This window comes from Eleutherodactylus coqui, chromosome 3 (genome assembly GCF_035609145.1).
Source record: "Eleutherodactylus coqui strain aEleCoq1 chromosome 3, aEleCoq1.hap1, whole genome shotgun sequence".
NCBI lineage: Eukaryota > Metazoa > Chordata > Amphibia > Anura > Eleutherodactylidae > Eleutherodactylus > Eleutherodactylus coqui.
The window spans coordinates 153738013-153752650 of NC_089839.1; the positions used below are offsets into that span (position 1 = coordinate 153738013).

A 14638-nucleotide genomic window follows, 5' to 3' on the forward strand; every position below is an offset into this window, starting at 1 on the left:
CAGTTTTTTTATCTACACCATCCCATTTATTTGAATGGGGCTGATCTGTTCTCAGGTCATGTGACAAATGAACGTGATGCTATCGGCCTGAGAGGAAGCCTTAGCATTCACTTGAGGGCCGTGGTCTCTTCAAACAGCTGATCAGCGGGGGTCCCTGGTGGCAGATCCCCACTGATTTACTATTGATGACCTATCCTAAGTTTAGGTAAAAAATATTGGAATCCCAGAAAGTGCCTTAAAAACTGATTAACTATGGAATAAAAATTGTTTCACATGCACATAATGTTATTAAATAGGAGAAGTTTAAAATTTGGACACAACCCCTTTAAGGCAATGTCCCACAGTTGAACACAACTAAAAACTATTACAACTATTTGAATTCTGTTTTGAACATACTCAGATTGTCTTTGTCTAATATTTTATTGTATTGAAGCTCATTAATTGAATCTAACACGTTGACTGTCTAGTAAAACTGAATCCTCTGAATACTTCCAGCCCAAAATGTCAATCAGGGGATAGAAGTGAGCACTAAGAACCTTCAGGAATTCTGCTTCTTCCTCAGTCCCATAGAAGTGAATGGAGTATTTTTATGTATATGCACTGCGACTCCATACGTTAGAGGGACTCGGGTTGTGTGATTCTAAGGATCACTGGGTGTCACAGTGGTCGGATCCCCAGCAGTCATATGTTTATCACTTATTCTGTGGATAGGTGATTAAAGTTTTTGATGGGATAACCTTAAAGGGATTTACCAGGATTTTCTAATTGATGAGCTATTCTTATTGAAGTGAATGGGGCTGGGACTGCAGTACCATTCTGGGCCACTGCACAGTGTATGGAGCTGTGTTAGATCCAGCAAACAGCTGGTAGGTGAGGGTGCCGGATGTCAGACCCTGCAAATCCTTTGTTAATTACCAATTTTGAAGATAGGTCATCAATAGAAAAATCCTGGAAAATCTCTTTAAGGAAGGACTATGCTAGTTAGACTTTGTGAGTTTGGATTCACATTGATGAAATTATATTGAGGACTGTTGTCTAGAACCTTGGTGATAAGCTGGAGAGTTCTTTTATGATCCGATAAATGTTTTAATACTTTGTACTATTGGATCCCTGGTTATTAGGTTATTATACAGCGCAAAATATCTGGTTTTCTACAAGGAAAATCATTCCTATTATTGCAGATATTATTTGTATGCAATGCTGCACATGCATTTTCTTATACGATAACTGATAAAAAACAATAGTTATTTTTAGTAGTATGAACAGGGTACATGTATCAATTATCTTTACACATATGGATAGGTGGCTTAGAGACATGGATTTAAATAAGAGGGTTTATATCCGGATTGGGGGGGGGGGGGGGGCATTGGACTAGCTGCTGGCTTTCTTTTATTAAAAGGTTCTCTGACTGGGTATGGTAACTTGTTAGTGCATCACCTTATCATTGATGAGAAGTTCCATTGGATTATGACCCCACTCAAGAAGGACAATCTCATTAGGCTGGCCATGTACAGAATAAGAGAAAGGTGTCCCAGATCCTGAAGTTGTTTTGGATTTCAGCCACAAACACATGGTGAAGGCATAGAGTTCTGGTAAAGTCTTCTTCATCCGCCCATACATGTAGTTAGTACGAACTGAAAAACTAAGCTTAAAGTTCTCAGGGTGGTATCCAGGATGACCTGAAAAGCATGAATTATTTTAAAATTAGCCTGTTAGCAATAAGGCATATTCAAAAAGATTACAATTTTACATTTGTAATATTATGTAGGTTTTTATTTTATGGACTTGAACTTCTTTAGCAATAGATTGAAATCTTAATGTTGATTTCACTCATCTTTCCATAGACTGAAAACTCTCAATAGAAAAACACGAGATAGCTCGATGCAATAATGTGAAAATCTAATATCTATTTTTTTTTTTAAAGGAACTTTTATTTTGCCAAAATAAAATACCCGTATATACTTCAGTATTAGCCGACCGGAGTATAAGCCGAGACAATAAGTTTCACCACAAAAAACTGGGAAAACTTATTGACTCGAGTATAAGCCGAGCTATACTCGAGTATATACTAGGTAAAAAAAAACCCTCCATACTCACCTCCCAGCTGGCGTCTGTGTCTGTGCGACAAGCTGCTTGAATTCTCCCTGCTCTCATCCCCTGCCATCCTCTCTGCTTGGCTCTGTCAGTGCTGTGTAAGTAAGCGCTGTGATTGGATGGAGCACCAGCCAATCACAGCTGGTGCTCCATCCAATCACAGCGCTTACTTACACAGCACTGACGGCAGGGGATTTGAAAGCCGAGCAGGGAGATGACAGCGGGGAGAATTCTAAAGCAGCTTGATTGGCTGTAAAGGATCGATCACTAGCTGTGATTGGCTGACGCTCGATCCAATCCCAGCTCTTACTTACACAGCACTGATGGCGGGAGATGACAGAGCCGAGCAAAGAGAACAGCGGGGGATGATAGCGGAGAGAATTCAAACAGCCTGCCGCACCGCCACCGGAGACACAGATTTCGGCTGGGAGGGGAGTATGGAGGGTTTTTTTAAGCCTTCCCTGACTCGAGTATAAGCCGAGGGGGGATTTTTCAGCACAAAAAAATGTGCTGAAAAACTAGGCTTATATTCAAGTATATACAGTAGTCAGGTAAACAAAAACAACGGGGACAAAAAATGCACATCATACTGGTACAACATAGTACATGGAAGCAGAAACAGAAAAAGCATATTTGCTTGATATGTGCATTCGTTCCTCATAAATCATAACACTTGGCTATGTACTTTTATTTTTACTTTATCAATTGTTAATAATAAAAAGAACCACAAAAAAGGGCTCCCAAACCTGGAGTCTGAAAATAACAAAAAGAACTATAGTAACCCTACCCCCCTCCACCCAACAACACTGCGCAACTCTTAACAAAAAGGAAAGGATAGAAGAGTTTAGGTCAAACGGGTACTCTCTATTTTATCACTTCATTATGCTCAGGCAGACACCTCAATTACCGTTGCAAGGCAGTTCACCCAAGCACCCCAGATCTTGTCAAACGTTTCTGGGAATCCCCTGGCCATACACATCAGTTCCTTATACATAGGAATTATAGATTTACCACCTGGATCCAAGCATTCCTTGTCGGCCTCTCCAGGTGCCTCCAATTTGACTATATTAATAGTTTGGCATAAAAAAGCAGCAATTTATACAAGTCAGCCATCGGTAGACTTCCAAAAGTCAGAAGAGGGTGCATGATCCTCTGGGGCCCCCAGGTGGGATTCCATAAATATGAGAACATCCCTCTAATAGTCTAGCAGGACACCACAGTCCCAGAACATATGCATAATGGTCCCATCATCAGTTAAGCATCGCTGGCCATTTGCTGAAGCAAGCAAGCTCATAACATGCAGTCTGGAGGGAGTGTTGTATATAGGGTACAGGAACCTGACCTGAATAAGTCTGTCCCTAGCACTAATCAGAGGGGGGCCAGAACCTGCTAGTATGTCTCCATCTTCCCCTGATAACAGATCAGGAATGTCATTAACTCACTTCTGGGTGACACTCTCCCTCATCGGGGCCAGATGCTGAATTAGCTGGGTGTAGAAACTAGACAGTGGCTTTACAAGGTTACAAATCTGCACCAGGCCCTCCAATCGAGTCGAAAATCTAATATCCTTAAAAAGGAAAATTAATTTTAAAACTATGGTTGCATTGGAAAAATTGCTTGAACTTCACCATAAAATGCAGTTCTTTTGGGAACACCCATCTACATGCCGTGGCCAGCGATGGTCAGGATTGCCAAAACAGCCAAGCTGCCAGGTTGACTCGATTTTTTTAACTTCCATAGTAGATAGGAGCTATGGAAATCACGTAGCCCAGCAAACTATGCTGTTTCCACAGTCAGATGTTACGAGAACAGAACAGCACACTGTGCTACATACAGTTTCTTTAACTCCCTTCACTTCTGTGGGCGTAGAGCAGCCAGGTTGGCTGTTTCCGAAATCCCAACAGTCTCTGGCTAAAACATATATATAAGTATCTCACCCATATTTGATTGAGATTGGAATACCACTTTAATCTCACGTCATGACTAAACCTCTGACTTCTCTCTTTGAATCTGATTTCCAAGATGTATTTTGTATTCTATAAAAACTGATGGAATATATTTGCCATGCTCATCAGGGCTTTTCTTAACTTTTTTTGCTCTATGTTGCTTCACAGACATTTGAAAAGGAGATTTCCAAAGTGACTCAGATCCAATTTCTGCAAATATTGAGCCAAGAGTGGTTACATACTTTTCATGATGCCAACTGTATAATAGGCAACATGTTATAACTAGAGATGAGCGAGCGTACTCGGAAAAGCACTACTCGCTCGAGTAATTTGCTTTATCCGAGTATCGCTGTGCTCGTCCCTGAAGATTCGGGTGCCGCTGCGGCTGACAGGTGAGTCGCAGCGGGGAGCAGGGGAGAGCGGGCGGGAGAGAGGGAGAGAAAGATCTCCCCTCCGTTCCTCCGCGCTCTCCCCTGCAGCTCCCCGCTCCGTGCCGCAACCCTAATCTTCAGGGACGAGCACAGCGATACTCGGATAAAGCAAATTACTCGAGCGAGTAGTGCTTTTCCGAGTACGCTCGCTCATCTCTAGTTATAACCAAAATTACTTAAATACCTACAAAACTTTCACTTTTATTCCAAAGTGTCCAAAGTCATACCGCAGAAAATCCTGATTTGTGGAAAATGGCATTTGTTGAATTTAAGTGACTTTGGAAATTACCTCTTCATATGTAATCTGCTTTAAACCTGTAAAAGATCAAAGAACCAAACTATTTGTTGTCCTTGGTAACACCAAATCATAACCAGCCAGTATTAAATATTCATAAATCACATAGGGAAAACTGCCAATTCAAAACTGAATCTACAACATAACTTTTGTTCAATGTAATTAAAAATCCATACAGTTAAAGAAGGCAATAAGTATAGTATGGATAAAGAAAGTGCATAATAAATCTGTATATATCAATGATAAAGATATGTAAGAAATGATAAAGGCTGATGTTTAGAAAGAATGGTCATGACAAGACAGGAAAAGACCAGAGAAATGAAATGCGTGAGCAGTTTCATTTAAACCCTCAGGATAAACTGTCTTCAACCCATGTATCCACATGGGTTGAAGACAGTTTTTGTTGTGTGCATTTGCCCCAATCACCTTTTTTTTCATCACGTTGAATGAGTTCAATGACCTGAAAACTGAGGGATAATGGGTTCTCCATGTGACTATAGCACATGTGGTTTGGGATGGTTTTATCTCTTTTATTCTCGATATTTCCAATATGTTAGAGAATACAACCTATCAATTCCCGCTTAATTTTCCCCACATAGAAAAGAGTGCGGGTGCAAAGATACATCACACTTTTTTGTCTTGAAATTCACAAAGTGCCTATTCCTATGTATTGTACCTGTGGTGATACTGTAACAAGTTTTAGACCTTTGTATATAACCACATAATTTATACCCATCACATTTGTAGGTCTCAACAATTTTATGGTCAAGCCAAGTCTTGGGTTTCTGGAGTGCAACATAATGGCTAGGTGCCAAACAGTCTCCCGTCCCTCTGATAGGTAATATTTGGGCAGGAACCCAGTCTTCGATTGTGGGGTCTGCTCTTCGATTTGGCCAGAAGTTAATAATAATTCTATTCACTTCAGTGAACATGGTACTGAATGTGCCGATAATGTGTACCAGAGTTTCATGAGTATGGTTAATGCAGGGTCTGAAGAGATTACATTAATCCTGGTGGAGGCCATAGTAGCAGTCTTTGGTTAATATTCTATTGGAATAACCTCTTTCCAAAACCTCTATCTTAATTCGTTTGAATCACAGTTGAAATCACAGATGGAAAAACAATTCCTTCTCATCCATGGCTACTGGCTGTTATGTATCCCTTCTTTAACCCCTTTATGACCCCTTCCCTGTGCAGCGGGTATCGGCTGTCTTTGAGAGAACTCTGTTTGTGGCTGTTAACCCTTTAAATGCAGCTGTTACTTCTGTCAGCGGCATTTAAATGCCACGATTGGGACTTAGATGTCCTGAATAGCCCCACTGTGATAAGATTATGGGGGTGCCATCCAGGTGTCATGGCAGCCTGGAGACTTCTAAAAGTCCCTAGGGTTGCCATGATCATTTGTCTATTAAAGATGTGCCTGTGGCATGTCTACTAAAGGTAGCCTGTTAAAATATAGTGTAATGCAATAACATAGTATTGCATTATAGTATATAACTGATCAAAATATCACAGGTTTAAGTCCCCTATGGGGACTAATAAAAAATGAGTAAAATAAAGATTTTTTGAATTATTCTAAAACTATTTAAAGTTAAAAAAAAATTTCCCAGTTGTCACATCTAAAAAAAGTTTAATAATTGGTATTACTGCATCTGTAAAAGGCCATTTAATAAAAATACATCACGTTATTAATCCCGCATGATTAATTATGTAGTAAAAATAATATGCAATGTCAGAATTGGGCTTTTTTTGGTAATTTCGTCTCAAAGAAAAAATTACATAAAGAGATAGCTAAAAGTCATAATATGTCCCCCAAATGGTACCAATACAAATTACAGATTGCCCTGGGAAAAAAACCACTCACAAAGTAATAATAAAAACATTATGGGGGTCAAAAGTTGGTTGCAGAAAGCAATTCTTTTTTTTAGATATTTTATTTTTTTATAGTCGCACCATATTGAAAAAACGAAATAAATTTGGTATTGCTGTACTCCTAATGACCAACAGAATTAAGATAACATGTCACTTTTACTGCACCATGAATGCCATAAAAATAAAACTCCTCCCAAAATGGTTAAATTGCCGTTTTTTTCCCACTTCGCCTCACAATCTTCCAATACATTATTTGATACCAATACCATTCCAAAATACAACTCGCCCCACTAAAAACAAATCCACATGTAGATATCTCACCTGAAAAATCAAAAAAGTTATGCTTTTTTTTTAAAGTGAGGATACCAGAACTGAGGAATGTGACCTGGACGCAGGCGTATCAATGACAATTGGTCATGAAAGCGCTAAGGGTTAAAAGTGAAGAATGATGGATTTCCTATTATTTTGAATAAAAGTTATGTTTAAGGTTCACAGTTTGAATTGACAGTTTCCCCTCTGTGATTTACTGCTGTAAACCTGGCCCGGCTATATTTATGCAGAGATTCGCTTCCAAAAGATAGTATTTTTTACATTCGAAATGACGTCTCCTTTGTATTCACTCTAGTAGTAAATTTCTATTCTAATGTACCTCTCTTGTATTCCTTATTGACCTAATTACGTTTGATATACAAATGAAGTCTGGGATTTGGAATGTATTAAGAAAAAAATATTAGAAGAACAATGCACAATGACAGGTTTCAGTACATAGAGCGCATTCATTGTAGTTTATACCATTTTTTGATATACTTTGTTTATTAATATCTCAGTTTTCAAGATCTCGGTTTCTTGTCTTTATACAGAATTCTTCATTGTTTTGTTCCAGTGAATGAAAATAGTGCATGGCTAATTACAGGTTACAGCTATGAGAGCACCCTCCTGCAACAAGCCATGTACCTGTACATGCATAACATGAATAGGGCACATTTTTATCCTCAAAAAGTAAACAATGAATTCTATTCAAATACAGCAAACAAAAATCTTGAAACCGATGAGCCATTGATACAAAAAATATATTCGAAAATTGCATACCTTTTCAATAGGAATTTAATATGCTTAAAGAAGTTTAAAGGAGCTTAACGGGGAAAAATTATTGGCGTCCTAAGGATCAACAATAGCAGATCTGCAGGGATTCAACACTCAGGACCCCAGTGATCAGATGATGAGAAGCTATTATGGATGGCCAGAACTGTCAAAACACCATGTGGAGTGTAGTAGCCCGATTTGGTATTGCAGCTTTCTCCCATTCACTTCAATAGGGGAGAGCTGCAATACCAAACTGGGCTTCTGTGCCACTAATGGTGTTTTGATAGTTCCTGCTGTCCTTAGCCGTCTATGATAAGTTGATCAGCAGCGTCCTGAGTGGCTGAGGATATGTTACAAATAGTTTTCCTCCTAGGCCTCATGTCCACGGGGAAAATCAGGCCCGCTACGGATTCTCCATGGAGAATCCGTAGCGGGTCCCTCCTGCCCCGCGGACATGAGGGCTAAAAATAAGAATAAACTTACCCGCAGCGGACCGTGCGTGTCTTCTCTTCTTCGCGGCCGGATCTTCTTTCTTCGGCCGGCGGATGTGCTCGGCACGCCGGCTGAGTGCCGCGCGCATGTGCCGGGCACCTCCGCTGGGGCCGAAAAAAAAAGATCGTGCCACGAAGGAAGGAAGATCTGCATCACCCGGAGCAGGTGAGTATATTCTGATTTTAGGTCTCCCACGGATCCTGACGGCTTCCATAGGCTTCAATAGAAGCCTGCGGGAGCCGTCCGCGCGGGAGACCCGCACGAAAATGGAGCATGTCCATTTTTTTTCATGCTCCAGGATTTTTTTAATTCACTTTTATTGACCATCCGCGGGTACTTATCTACCCGCAGGTGGTCAATGCATCCCTATGGGGTGCGGATCAGCGTGCGGGTGATCCGCTGCGGATTTAAAATCTTCTTTTCCCTGTGGACATGAGGCCCTAGAAAACCTCTTTCATTTGTTTTGTCTCACCATGATGGAAATGAAGCTAAGCCAGTGATCAGCTTACCAGGAAGAGTCCTGCTTCTGAAATCAGTGGAAATGCATGGGTGGCTGTTAATATATTATGTTTCCTCTGTAGCTTTATGTGTCCAAACATAGATATGGATTTTGATTATCTGATACGTTATACTATAAGCAAAACTATTACACGAATCTTACCTTGTTCCAACTCTGCAATGCGGTTCTGCAAGATACTTAGCTCCTTCTCTATGTCCTGCTTGTCTCTCTCCCCTGAAGCTGTTGTCTGCTCTTTTTCCAGCTCCAATAGTTTGGCTAGAAGTTGAGCCTCTAGCTCAAGTAGTTTAGACTGCAAGGAGTCCCGTCCATGAAGAGGTGAAGGAGAAGTGGATGCTGGAGTGGTCATATTGTTCACTCGCTGCTGAATTTCCAACTACAAAAACACAACAACAGATACAGTGTTGTAAAAGAATATTTGCCTCATTCCAGTTGTAAACTGTTAGCCATTAACATTAGTTTTAATTATTATTGTACCTAATAATTCTTAATTAGTTACTTGCTCGTTACGGCAGTTATTTAGGGAAGAAAGTAATGCAAACCCATATTACCCATTTAGACGTACGTGCCCCCTAAAATGAACAACTTGTTACATCTATGAGCAGTAAACAATTTCTATCCTGTAATATAAGTCTTCCACATTATTGAGGTCGTATAACTCACACTGCATAGAACTGCGGCACACGCATTGCTAGGATTTTGAAGTAAAACTGCTGATTTCTGGTAATGCATCTCAGCTTCAATTGCGAATTTGACAAGACCAATCCAAAACTTTAATATTTTCCTCCGAAGGTTAGAGCTATACCGAGACTTTACTGGAGTGAAAACACTGCTGGTTATTTTACATTGATGTATTTCTAATGATACATCATTGATGGTCAGCAGCAACCAGGAAGGACAGAGTGGTTGTAAAGCATTTTTAACCCCTTAAGAACCAGGGTGTTTTCATCCTAAAGGACCAGACACTTTTTAGGGGTTTTACCCATGTGGTGGTTTTACTGCCCAATTTTTTGTTCTTCAGCTACCAACCTTTTTTTTGTTGCATTTTTTTCCTGCGACATATAGTGCTGCTTTTTAATTTTTTTTTTTTCACTAACTATTTTTCAGTTTTTTCATTTTATTGGGGGTAAAGAGCTAAAAAATTATTTTTAAATAATGTATAGTTGATTATTTTTAAAATGGTGTATATTTACACTAAAATAAAGTATAGGAATTGGTTTCTCATTTTGTTTCAGACGTATTGATATATAATTTTTAGAGTTTTGGATTACAGGACGCTTATGGTGATGGTTTTGGTTGGCAGTGGGTCATTTTTTATGTATATATTTTTATTTTATACTGTAATTTTTTTAAAAACTTTTTTTGTAACTATTTGTTTTACCATCTACATCCCCCATGACGTCATATAAGACATTCACATTGTGTTTCTTTTTTTTATTTCATACTTTTCCACTGTAGCTGGGGCATCCATAGGAGCTCCAGTTACAGGTGAAAACATCCTCTTGTAGTGGCAATTGTCACTAACAGAGCTGATCAGGGTCTGCTAGGACCCTGCAGCTCTGTTGTAACAGGGGGTACCCAGCGGTCACGTGATCACTTGGTCGAATAGTGGAAGTAATATTTCCACTTTCACTCTTTGGTAAATAGCACTCATTGAGCACTATGTAGCATGGATAGAAGGAGGAAGTGGTTAAAAACCCGTTTCTCCCTTCTTCTCTGGGCCCTCAAATGGGTCTGACTGCTGAGGACCCGACCAGCTCCTGCTTGATTGCACGAGCAGAGGCTTTAATCCCGTGCAGTACTCCTGCTATTAGCCGACCTTAAAACCCAGGACTAAGTGCCATATATTTACCGCACTTGGTCCTTAATGGGTTAAAGGGAACCTATACAAGTGGAGGAGGGTTATACTGGAGATGCATTGATGACTGTTTTCCTGGACATAAACAATGATATACATTTATATGAATTTGTATTATGCTCTCAGGGATATCATTATGTGCGGATTTTTTGATTTAATGTGTTTTTATACTTGTGAGTATTAGGCCTTAGTCAGACGGGCATTTTTTTGCGCGATTTGCGGATCGCATGACGGATGCGCATCCGCAAATCGCGTGACCGGTGCGCGCAAGTCGCCTGCAAATCGCCCGAAAATCTGCTCCTAGCCGCGTTTCATTAGAAACGGGCCGGAGCTGTCCAGCGCATTGCATTCAATGGAGACGGCAATAGAGCCGGCTCCATTTAAAGCAATGCGCTGCGGGCGAGCCCGGGATGAATCGTTGGGAAGGGCTTAAATATATAAGCCCTTCCCTGCAATTCATCCTAAAATAAAAAATATATATATACTCACCTTCTCCCGGCAGCCGGAGCTCCGCGCGTCCGTCCTGCAGTGGGTGTGAAGGGGGTGTGAGTCAGACCTGCCCCCTGATTGGCTCAGCGCTGTGCCAATCAGAGGCATGTCTCACTCACACCCATTCATGAATTCATGAATGGATGTGAGTCAGACCTGCCCCTGATTGGCTCAGCGCTGAGAGGCAGCAGTCACTCACCCATTCATGAATTCATGAATGGGTGTGTGAGTGAAACCTGCCTCTGATTGGTCAGGGCTGTGACCAATCAGAGGCAGATCATTCAGCAGGCGGGGATTTTAAAGCCCCGCCGGCTGAATAGTGCCGAGAAGCAGTTCAGGAGAACTGACAGCGGTTGCGGCTGGACTCCGGCTGCAGCGGAAAGGTGAGTATACAATTTTTTTTTATTTTAACACATTTTAGGATGAATTGCAGGGAAGGGCTTATATATTTAAGCCCTTCCCGACAATTCACCCCGCGCACGCCGGCAGCCCATTGCTTTCAATGGAGCGGCTGTATTGCCGGCTCCATTGAATTCAATGGGCAAACATCGTTCTTCTCTGTCACAGCTGTCTTCTATATGTTCTCAATGGGGTCGGTGCTGCTGCGCCGGCCCCATTGAGCGCATATAGAGAAGAGAACAGGAATCGCAGATCGCAGATAGGTGCGATCTGCGATTTCTGTTCTATAATTTATCGGACGAGCGCATAAAAAGCGCTCATGTGTCCGATACCATTGCAAAGCAATGGTTTTATAAAATCGCCGGACGCATGCGCATGCGCAAATCGCAGCTAAAAACGCCCGTCTGACTAAGGCCTTACTGTGTTTTTTCTTTTCTTTTTGAATATATGACTTTCCTATGTGTAATAAATATATATATATTTTTTTATAAATTCTCAAGTTTGCTTTTCTTCCGTTTGATAGATATTATAGGAGGGACTTTCTATTATATGAATGGGTTATATGAGATAAATATTATCTATCCCTGATGCATGATTTGTTAAACTACTGATTAATATTACTTTATAACACTTGGGTGACTATACATTTATTACCATGAAGAAAATGATGTGAAGTGCTTTGAAGAAAACTTACATGTACACATGTTTTGCAATATGTGGACATATCCAACTTCCTCATCAACTTACTGCAACACAGTTGTATGTGATGACAAACAAGTCTTGTAAAAATGGTGCAGAGCACGGTCTCAATATACACGCGCAAATATGCATGTTTCCGGCATATTTACTGCATTTTTGTGCTAGCCCATTATATAGCCTATTTCAGTGCACAATACACACCAAAATATAATACGCCGTGTATTTTTTCACATGACCGAAAATCACGTGAAAAATTCATAGATATGAATAAACCCATTGAAATCAATTGGTTCTTTTCACTTCATAATACATGACGTATTTACGCCCATGTGAATAAGCCCCTACCCATAAGCACACATATACAGGGAAGATATCGGGGGAGCGGGCTGACAAGCAGAGGCATGGAGGCAGTCTTCAGCATCATGACCCTGGTCAGCAGATCATCGTCATCATCAGCAGCCTGAGAGCTGATGAAGAGAAATTATGTAGGACTAAAAATATGCTAGAAGTGACACATAATTTGAGTAAAGCGGAACAGGTAGCGTTAAGATAAAGATATCACGAAGGGCTGCAGATAAGGGTGGAGCAGTGGTACTTATGGATACAATACAGTATGAGCGTGAAATCCTACGGTAGTTAGAGGAAGTAGAGGTCTATGAGAGATTGGAGAGAGATCCTACTAAACAGTTTCAAATACAACTTCGGGTCCTCTTTGATGAAATTCTGTTGAAGGTGTTAATGACGAGGCTCTAGTAAATTATCTAGATTTACCACATCCAAGAATTCCCATATTATACACGTTGCCCAAAATACATAAAGATCTAAATAATCTCCCAGGGCGTCCAATAGTTTCAGGTTGTGACTCACTTTTCTCTAACGTATCTAAATTCCTTGATAAGGTGCTGAGGTCCTTCTCTACTGAAGCCGACCCGTACATTAAGGATACAAGTGACTTATTGTGTAAGATAAAGGATTTGCCGGTGACAGATCAAACCATCCTGGCAACATTTGATGTTGTATCCCTTTATACTTCCATAAAACATAGTAAAGGCCTTGAGGCTGTCAGCAGATGCCTAGAGAGATCTGATATGCCAGTACATTGTGCTAAGTTTGCTCTGTTGCTGCTGGAGTACATCCTCACAAATAACTATTTTGTTTTTGAGGGGATGTTCTTCCGGCAGCGACAGGGTACGTCTATGGGGTCCCATGTGGCCCCTACATATGCCAATGTTTACATGAGGGTATTTGAAAAAAATTACATCTATACTTCCCCCCACTGGTCGGCTGTGAAAGCATGGTGGAGATTCATAGACGATGTGTTTATGGTGTGGGTGCGATCATTTGAAGATTTCCAGGTTTTTCAGACATCATTGAATTCTACTTATCCGGAATTGCAGTTTACGCTTTCTCATTCAAAACAATTTTTAGATGTTATGGTGACAAAGAGGACAGGGGGCTTGGTTACAGACATCTTTACGAAGCCCACGGATCGGAACAACCTGCTTTTGTACAATAGCTACCATCCTAGGCAGATGGTGAATTCTTTGCCATGGAGGAGGTTGTAGATGAAATATTTGGCAGCAATGCAATGCATTTTACTATTTAAGGGGAGTAAGTTATGTATTTACTCATGCTTGATAAAGGCCGTTTGACGGTGGAAACGTCGCTGTGATTTTATTGAAGATGGAAGAATAAAGGATTTTGTAACTTGTACACCAGATTCCTGCTGCCGTTTATACTGATTTCGTTTGGATGAAGAGTACAGCTGTTTTTTTGATTGGTGGAACAGTAGACTGGCTTCAACCAATCAGAGAAGTGCTCACCTAGTCTTCATCCCTCTTAGGCTATGTGGAGTTGCGGACTAACAGCAAGTGTATCCCTTGTGAACACTGATGTCAGGTAGAAGAAGGGGATGCTTACGATAATAAGAAAGGTGTGGGGAATCAACCCATGGACCAGGGAAAGAAGACAGTAGGCAAACAAGCACCAAGTTCTCCTGTCTTAAGTGGTTGGTCCTGTAGTAGTGTTAACCTGCACCAGAAAGGTGTGCCATTTCAGACCTTGTTTTGTGCCACCTCACATCTATGTACACTTCCAAGAGTATGTTTGAGAACTATGATCAGCATGGCTTTTTGGTGGCCTTTTCTTCACATGTGTCACTGAATGTTTAAATTACATTTGTTATATGTGTACATGTTTTTATTGATTTTTACTAGAGATGAGCGAGCACCAAAATGCTCGGGTGCTCGTTACTCGGGACGAACTTTTCGCGATGCTCGAGGGTTCGTTTCGAGTAACGAACCCCATTGAAGTCAATGGGCGACCCGAGCATTTTTGTATTTCGCCGATGCTCGCTAAGGTTTCCTTGTGTAAAAATCTGGGCAATTCAAGAAAGTGATGGGAACGACACAGCAACGGATAGGGCAGGCGAGGGGCTACATGTTGGGCTGCATCTCAAGTTCA

The 14638-nt window shown here is 40.8% G+C and overlaps 1 protein-coding gene across 1 annotated transcript in view; it reads right to left on the reverse strand.

Annotated features, from left to right (window-relative positions):
- The window catches only part of NPTXR (neuronal pentraxin receptor), a 51414-nt gene that overhangs the window by 2952 nt on the left and 33824 nt on the right, over window positions 1–14638 (reverse strand). Inside the window, exons 2-3 of the mRNA XM_066594580.1 lie at window positions 8875–9106; window positions 1438–1679 (exon numbers count right to left, since the gene is read on the reverse strand). Coding sequence (XP_066450677.1) covers window positions 1438–1679; window positions 8875–9106 — 474 coding nt within the window. The remainder of the gene's footprint in view (window positions 1–1437; window positions 1680–8874; window positions 9107–14638) is intronic.